We start from the raw sequence: 8,436 nt of genomic DNA, 5'->3' as shown, positions 1-8,436 counted from the left end.
AAGGTGACCTATCTTAATAATAGGCGGGATCCTTTCTTGAGTTATTGAATGATAAATATTCATATTGTAAAAATGCAAACAAAAATATCTTGAATGACTGTGAGATTTGACTCTTCAATAAATTGTATGGCATTACTGATTTCTGCCTCATGTTTGTAACATATGAAAATTCTGTCTTTTAACTAGAAGGTCCTGATGGTATTATTTATCTTTAATTTCACATAGATGATAGCATAATACGTGAAGAAGTTAATCTAAAAGAAGTTTTAACAAATTACCTTTTTAATCATAAAAATTTTTGTTATGTTGATGAATTTACTCACAAATTGATACCAATAAATGCATATGATAAATTAGTTGAAAAATGAAATAAGTCACCCAAGAAATATTTTGAGAAGATTAATGTAACTGAGATATTACAAAAGCATAAGTTAGAAATGGGTGAAGAAGAGAAGCAACAAAAAAATGAAAAAAAATGAAAAGCACTTATTCAATTAAATTATTTGTAGAGTAGACTAGTTTGACTAAACTATATAGTAATAATTTTTAAGTTTAAATTTTAATTATATAAAATTATAATTTTATTATAAAAAGAAATTATATTATACATATAATAGTTTTATAAATTTCTTTAAAAAATATTATATTTTAATATAAATTTATTATTTTTTTTTTTTATAAGTAATTATTATAATTAAAAATCCATAGAAATCTATAAAAAATACATAGAAATACTATGGAATATTGAATTTCGGCATTTTGTCTTTTAATTTTAAATGTCTAAACTATTTCAGTTTAGTCAAATGACTAAATATTTCAGTTTTGCCCAAGATCTCTAGAGTAGGCTGTATTATATGGTTTTCTTTATTTGTTAATTTGTATAAAAGTAAAAGCATATGTAAATTTAACTGCAAATTTATTAGAATTATAAATGCATACAATAGTCACTGATATCTACGTATATCGATATCATTCCCACCTACACAGATCATATAAAGTTTTAAGCTCTACAAGAGAACTTTAAGTAATTTCAAAACTATAGCATAAATTGGGAATTAGCAACTGAGGTAAAAAAGAAATAAGTACCACTATGATTCATTTCACAGCATTTGATTATATTATATTATGTAATACCATTTCTTGCTTTTATTTCAAAATTTTTATAATACGTACAGTGTGTATAGTTTTAATAAATAGTAAGTATTCAAACATTAATTGATTTAGTTTACATGACATGATTAGTATTTGCTCCGTTCATAACTTGGTTAAAATTATCAGATTAAAGATTTTTTGTAATCAAGGGAAAGTCTATGTAATATAAGATTTTAGCACTTTTTTTGTCATCAGGACTAATGCCTAGTTTCCATTCTAAGAATCTCGTTACAAATGCAAACAAATGAAATGGATTATTGTAATGGTACAATGAACAGAACATAGCAAATATCGAATTTCAATTACATTTTCTTTATTCTTTGGATTACTTTTTTGTTTTTTGTCATAGTAGAAAATGATGAAGGTTGTTTGCCCTTATAACATCTTTTTTCTAGAATATATATGTTGATAAATTTTGTAAATAAAAAATTTCAAGTAGTTCTGTAATGATTGTTCGGTTCCAGGAGTGATGTTGCCCTTAAGAAAATGCAGAATGTCTAAGGGGTATTACTAAATCATAATATCAATAATATCAATATTACTTAATATTAATTAATAACAATTTCAACCAAAATACTGATCAGTAAGAATAAAAAATTTACTACGTGTTTTTTTAGGACTCGAATTGTAAATAAATTTCTGCTGGAATTATCTGAAAAAGGAGATGTTTATAATGTTTATACTTTATATGATTATTTTACTTTTATTTCTTTTGATCACGGGATTATAATTTCATAATCATTCTATTAAATTGTTGTGATCGAAAAGTTCTTAAAACCTGTATGATCTACGCCTCTACGGATAACACTTAATGACGGATATAATCTATTTCCTGCCACAAACAAAAGGATCACATCTCTTTTCACGAGAGGCTTGGTATTTCATTTGTTATAATACAAGATGATCATTATACATGGGGCGTCGTGATCATGCATAATAAATAAATAGTTTTCTGATTTTATTGAATAAATTAAATAAATTGATTATAATGATATCTATAATATAAAACACATATAATATTTACTATATTTATATTCAAAAGATTAAAAAGATTATATTCCTTGAACAACTCGAGGCCATTCACGTCTAATTCTTTCAAATAATTGTGGTTTAGTACGTTTTAATGCGTCAGGACTTTCGGACAGGGCAACAAATGTAGTTGTGACACCGGAATCAATAACGTTAGTTATAACACCCTAAAATAAATTGAAAGAATTATGATTAAAAACTATAAAGATGAAACGAAGTGAAAAAAAAAGAAAGATTTTAATTACCGTCATTACAAGACCAAAGAAAAAGCAGATGAGAACAAGAATTAGAATTGCATTATTGTCTACTATATCATTACTTAAAAATAGACGAATATAGCCAAAACCAAATAATGCACAAAGAGCGCCTATAAATACAGCTCCCATTACAAGTACATTTCCAACAAGATTATCGTTAATGATGGCGTCAACACCACGTTCCTTGATTAATCTCCAAGTATCTTTTGCTGCATCACAATATGATTTGCCATAAATTGCGACTATATTGCAATAAATGGTATTAGATAGTGTAAAAAATAAAACAGGAATGAAGTTTTACATAAATTACCTTGAACATAAGCATAGTGATTAAAATATTCTACAAGCTGTTCAATCCAGGATAATAAACATTCCAAACAAGCAGCAATAAACCCACATGCATCATCATCACTGCGTGCAATGCTACGAAGGATAAATCTTGTTGTACTAAGAATGGCAATAATTAAGCTACCATAGCAAACACTACCAATTGAAGTAGTACAAGCACGTTTCAATGAGCTTAAAGTTGGAGTAGAACCAGTACCACTAGGGGTACCTTCGAGGAAATAAAAAGTGGCAAAAACTCCAGAGTCGGTAACATGAATAATGGTCTTTATAACTTGACTTGTCCAATAGTAACTAAAAACTAAATATAACACGATAAGATATAAAGTTGGTTGGCTACAACTGAACGAACTTCTCCCTTTAACGTTTTGTGTTTCCCCACATCCGCTTGATTCATAAAATTTATCTTTTCTATAAAATTTATTATAAAAAAGCAATATATTAATAAAATACAATATATATTTAACATTATTTTAATAAAGTTAAACTTACGCTCCAATCAAAGTTATTATCCATAAAATTGTCCATCCTACTTGAATTACCAATCCTACCAACCCCATTATTATAGTGCCATAATATTTTTTCGTGAGAGTGGTTACAGTTTCTAACATAATTGCTGCGAACGGAATTCTATCACGCCATGTGAAAGCACAAAACAAATAAAAGATTCCAAAAATTGCCAATAAAATAGCCTAAATAAATAACGCATAAGTTAAATTGCTAAAAGAATCATTTACTCGAAAAAAAAAAAAATTTAATTACCGCTATGTATTGTCTAAAATATGCATAAGCAGCAGCAGCAACAAAATAAAATGCGATTGAAAGATATAATGTAACTTTTATAAGAGGCTTTGGGAATCTTTGCATTAAAAGCATGTAGAGTAAACTTAAGACAAATCCAAATATTCCTACAATTACAAGCAGTGTTATAACATTAGAAGAAATATTAATATTAATGTTGTCGGAATTATTGGGATTTGTGTTGGAAGGTTGATTCTTCTTGTTAATCAATTCATTTATTCCGGTATAACTTAGTACAGCAAATCCAATTAAATGAATCATAAACAAAATAATAGCCCATAAATCTATTAAATAAAAATAAATTGTTAGTTATCATGTGAATTCGAAGATAATTCTCTCCGACTTAAAATATTCCAAATTAAGACTATATACCTTGAAATCTTGGTTTTTTATTCCATTTTTCTGCTACGGTATTATGCACTTGATAATCGGGATAATTTTCCTCCCGACCATGATTATAATTTTCCTCTTGACCATGATTTTGTTCATATGTTGGAGGTTGATTATATGAGTATGAACCCGCAGTCTGAGGAGGGTAGTACTGTGGTTGTTGAGGCGAGTAATATTGCTGAGGAGGAGGATACGGTGGTGGATAATATGATTGACTCATTGCAACCGATGAGTAAAAAAGTTTCTTGTCTCTTTTTTAAACTAATGTTGAAAATTTTGACGACAGATTTTACAAAAAAACAAATAGTACTATATTCTATTTACAAGTTTCGGGTAACAAGCTAAAAATAAAAAATTCAAATTTGGGGGTATGAAACCTTATAATAATAAAAAAGGAAAATTCATTATAGCACACTAAAAATTATTTGTGAAACCCTTGCCAAGAACAAGTTGGTTTTACACCTAATTTTAGTAAGATCCAGAAAATTAAAAGCGCAGTTTAAGATTTTTACAAATTTAGTTAAATACTATAGTATACAAACTATTTAAAACTATTTACAAATTAAGGTTAATGTAGATAGAAGTCTCATTGTTTAATTTTTTCCTTTCTACCTCGAGTAGGTCTTTTGTAAGGCGAATTTCTTTGCGGAATAACTTGTCGGGACTCACTATTTGTTTTTAACGAATTTGGTTTTCGTAATTGTCGTGTAGTATTAATTGCGCGTTCTTTTAATTTCTCTCTAGCTTTCTCAGCGTCATTTAATTTCTTTACGTAATTGCTCATCGTCCTTATAAACCATCGGTCAATGTCATGTTCTGGAACATTCGTCCAAAGTGAAAGTAGAAAACGATGCTTTTTATTTGGTTTTTCTAGTTTATGATCAATTAAGTATTTAATAAACCATAATACTGCCATTGGATCCATGTTCTGACGAATATTCTTGGATTTTCCCGATTCAAAAAAATGGTTGTGTGTTGGTATTTCTTTACTCGGTTCATTATCATAAGAAATAACATTACTGATAGAAGAATATGATAACCCTTTTTGCGAAGAAATATTCTCAATCATATCATTTTTTATTTCAACAAGATCATTTCTAAAATCTTCTTCCTTATTACATATTTCTACAATCTGATATATTACAGTTGATATACAAGATCGAATATCATTGTCTAAATCTGAATTCATATTTATATCGCTTATATTACTAATTTTAGTTAATTCAGCAGATAACTCTTCGGTACGAGACAATATTTCGTTTAAATCCGTATTAAAATATAGACTATCTCTATGATCTATAAGTTTTAATAAAAGTGGATACATGATATGGTGTTCAAAACTAGTAAATGTTTTTGAATTAGTATTAATATTTCCTTCTATAATTTCACTATTTTCTAATGAAAATAATACATTATTGGCTTGTTGATATTTCTCAAGCGTTGATGATGTGCTAAATTGTGACTGATCAGAAAATTGTGTAGGGCGGTAGAAAGATCTTTCTTGAACATTCATTTTAAGATGAGAGTTTTTTTAAAAAAAGGAGAAATCAAATCATTTAAATATTTTAAATATACAATGGAGTTATAATACAATTTAAGCGGGAACACTGCAGGTTTTGCAGTATTGTTTCGAATTGAAAACAATAATTGGGATTCTTCATAAATAAAAAAAATCTCTTTTTCAAAAATCAAAATCATGGAATTAAATGTTCAAACATTGAAAGAAATTCAAATTAAACTATCTAAATTCATTCATTGCAGTAATTCAAATTCGAGCGAAGTAGTTAATTTGCCTATTCGAAAAAAACTTTTTGACCAATTTTATAAATCAAGTTATAATGATGAATCGCAATTTATTAGTCTTTTTCAAAATCAAGTATCAGTCAAACTAGTCGAACCGAACATTGATAATACCTTCTTTGAGAATATATGTGATAATAATTGTAAAGATTTGAGAATCAAAATACATAATATGTATTGTAAAGAAATCGAAAAAGTTAGAAATGTATTAGAACAAAAATGTCAAAAACAAAAATTGACACTTCTACAAAGTTATTTTATTTTGCCAAATGGAGGCAGCGAGCATGTACAAGAAATTTTGGCGAAAATCGATAAAACTTTCTCATTTATGATTTCAAAAATTATACACGAATTTCAAAACATTGTTCTTCACAAATTTACAGAATTGCACATTATTCGATATCCAGTAAAGGTTGATATTGGTTCACGTTTCACTGGCTCAACTAAACAAATTCTTGAAGCATTTTATGTAAAAAACAATCGACCAAGCAACTACGAAAAAATAGAATTAAGTCATCAAACTGAACTTACAGTGAAACAAATAGAGACATGGTTCAATAATAGAAGAAATCGCGAAGAAAAAGACTTTCAAGAATTTGAAGCATGCACGGAGAGATTCCTTAGAAACGAAATGGATTGGGAAAAAATGTTTAATGCTATTGAATCTGGAAAAGAGACATCTAAAGACATGATTATTTTTACTACTGCTGCTCTTGGATTATCTGACGAAATAAAGGAAACAACTAACAAATCAATCGAAGTCTATAATAATAACAACGATGAAACTACGTCCTCATCTCATAATTCCTTGGTAATACGCTCACGTGTAACTAGAGGATCTCATAAATCGACAGCAGCGCCTTATACTAAAAAAACACCAATGGTAACGAAAATTACAAAACCGCGTTCAAATATTAAAGCCGATGTTTCTCCTGAAAATCCGATTCAAATTTCCGTCAAAGACTCACAACACTCGAGCTCTATGGTTATAACTTCGAACAAGCTAAAACATCGTCCAAGCAAACTCTATTCGAGGGACAAGGCTCATCCATATAGACGGGCAGATAAACAAAAATGTCTTAATTCAAGCCCACCGAATGCAATTGTGAAAACATATGATATTGATGAATATTGTTCAAGCTGGCAAATGAATACCAATGAATACGAATCACCATCATTATCATCATTGACCGATTTTTTACAAAACCAATTTACAGATCCTATAAATAATACCTTTAACTATTATCATGACAATAATTTCGTTCAATATAATTTTAATGATACTCAATCATCCGAGATTCATGATCCACACCGTAAAGAAACATCATAAATTACCACAACAATTGTACCATCCCTTGTTTCAAATTTTATATTTGTAAAAGATAACTTTATATTATCCCTTCATTTTACTTTAGTATTTACGATATCTCGATAATTATGCATGTATTGTAATAAAGTACGAATAATAATTAATAAGCATAATAAAATTTTCCGTATTACAATTGTCCCTGCATATTTATCTAATCAAAAAAAGTAAATGCCATTTGGTTTACCATAAATGATGTTTCAATGTTATCATCAAAATTTTTACCTTTCTCCACAATATGTTGGAAACAATTTATTTTACGCGGGTGAGTTACAATATGCACAAGTGTTTAATAAACTGTGATTTCCCTAATTTTTATTCTATATTTAGCACGGACATCGTTCTGATTGGATTGTTCCGGTATTAAATAATTGTTATCCCACTGGACTTTTTTATGACCCTCAACTTTCTCCACATGGGTGCAATCAGGCCAAAGAACTTGCGCAGTACTTTGTGAATAATACAATACAGCTCGATAAAATCTATTCCAGTCCCTTGTTTCGTACCGTGCAGACTGCAAATTATGTTGCTGAAAATTTGGATCTAGAGATCCTTGTTGAGAATGGTTTGGGGTATGTACATACTTGTTATTCCATGGGTATCAATGAATAACTGAAATATTCACCGATGCCTTGGCCCCCCCCCAGCATCGGTGTATATGGAGTATTTATTAGATACCCATGGAATAACAGGTTTATTTTATTGTGTATGGCGTATACACCGATGGATTTTATACTTTTTTATACTTTTTTTATACCGGTGGAATAATTTACAAAAAAATCCATCGGTGTATACATAATACCGATGGGATAAATTATTATACTGTATATATCATAATTAATCCTTTAATCTTTAAAAAAAAATAATATTGGTATTATAGAGAATGGGAAATTCCTGAACCTGCATCAACCTCTAAATTACGCGAATTCTTTCCTAGAATTAATACTTTATATACTTCTGTTAGTAATCATCCAAAAGCCGATGAAACTATACAAGATGTTCATGACAGATTAAATAAAACTATGCAAGAAATTATTTCTCGTTGTGAGGCTGAAGGTCAAATAAAATCTATTTTGTTAGTTGGACATGCCGCATCTGTAACTGCTGGTGTAAGGGCTGTTCTTGAGGACCGATTGGCTGTGGTTAATTGTGGAACTTGTTCATTATCAAAATTTGTTAGAGAAGGTGGTAAATGGAAACTTAGACTTAATGGAGATTGTTCATTTTTGAGCGGTGGTGAAGAGAACAATTGGGCTTTTGATTAGTTTTTTTTTTTTTATCCATATTACAAATCAA

The 8,436-nt window shown here is 28.9% G+C and overlaps 4 protein-coding genes across 4 annotated transcripts; 2 read left to right on the top strand and 2 right to left on the bottom strand.

The window, feature by feature from the left end:
- Positions 1–2,080: 2,080 nt before the first annotated feature.
- On the bottom strand, positions 2,081–4,310 carry OCT59_004022 (uncharacterized protein). The gene is made up of 6 exons (XM_025318207.2): positions 3,957–4,310; positions 3,546–3,868; positions 3,276–3,475; positions 2,749–3,194; positions 2,427–2,680; positions 2,081–2,348 (listed from the first exon to the last, which is right to left on the bottom strand). The coding sequence occupies exons 1-6, from the start codon at positions 4,192–4,194 to the stop codon at positions 2,205–2,207; spliced, it is 1,605 nt and encodes a 534-aa protein (XP_025176649.1). The 5' UTR covers positions 4,195–4,310; the 3' UTR covers positions 2,081–2,204.
- Positions 4,311–4,560: 250 nt separating this feature from the next.
- Positions 4,561–5,487, bottom strand: OCT59_004021 (uncharacterized protein; the record flags this gene model as incomplete). Its single annotated transcript, XM_025326327.1, has 1 exon — positions 4,561–5,487. The coding sequence occupies one exon, from the start codon at positions 5,485–5,487 to the stop codon at positions 4,561–4,563; it is 927 nt and encodes a 308-aa protein (XP_025176650.1).
- Positions 5,488–5,946: 459 nt separating this feature from the next.
- OCT59_004020 (uncharacterized protein) lies at positions 5,947–7,104 on the top strand (the record flags this gene model as incomplete). Its single annotated transcript, XM_025318208.2, has 1 exon — positions 5,947–7,104. The coding sequence occupies one exon, from the start codon at positions 5,947–5,949 to the stop codon at positions 7,102–7,104; it is 1,158 nt and encodes a 385-aa protein (XP_025176651.2).
- A 274-nt stretch (positions 7,105–7,378) lies between these two features.
- On the top strand, positions 7,379–8,405 carry OCT59_004019 (uncharacterized protein; the record flags this gene model as incomplete). Its single annotated transcript, XM_066148007.1, has 3 exons — positions 7,379–7,405; positions 7,471–7,712; positions 8,021–8,405. 3 exons carry the CDS (start codon positions 7,379–7,381, stop codon positions 8,403–8,405), a joined length of 654 nt encoding a protein of 217 aa, XP_065996646.1.
- Between the last annotated feature and the right edge of the window lie 31 nt (positions 8,406–8,436).

This window comes from Rhizophagus irregularis, chromosome 12 (assembly GCF_026210795.1).
Source record: "Rhizophagus irregularis chromosome 12, complete sequence".
NCBI classification, from domain to species: domain Eukaryota; kingdom Fungi; phylum Glomeromycota; class Glomeromycetes; order Glomerales; family Glomeraceae; genus Rhizophagus; species Rhizophagus irregularis.
Note: the sequence above shows the minus strand (reverse complement) of the source record. Positions and strands in the feature narration are given on the sequence as shown.

Coding starts and splice junctions, on each gene's coding strand:
- OCT59_004022 (XM_025318207.2), bottom strand. CDS start 4,194: ATGAGTCAATCATATTATCCACCACCGTATCCTCCTCCTCAGCAATAT. Junction 3,476..3,545: donor ATTTTAGACAATACATAGCG/GTAATTAAATTT, acceptor TTATTTATTTAG/GCTATTTTATTGGCAATTTT. Junction 2,349..2,426: donor TCTTTGGTCTTGTAATGACG/GTAATTAAAATC, acceptor AATTTATTTTAG/GGTGTTATAACTAACGTTAT.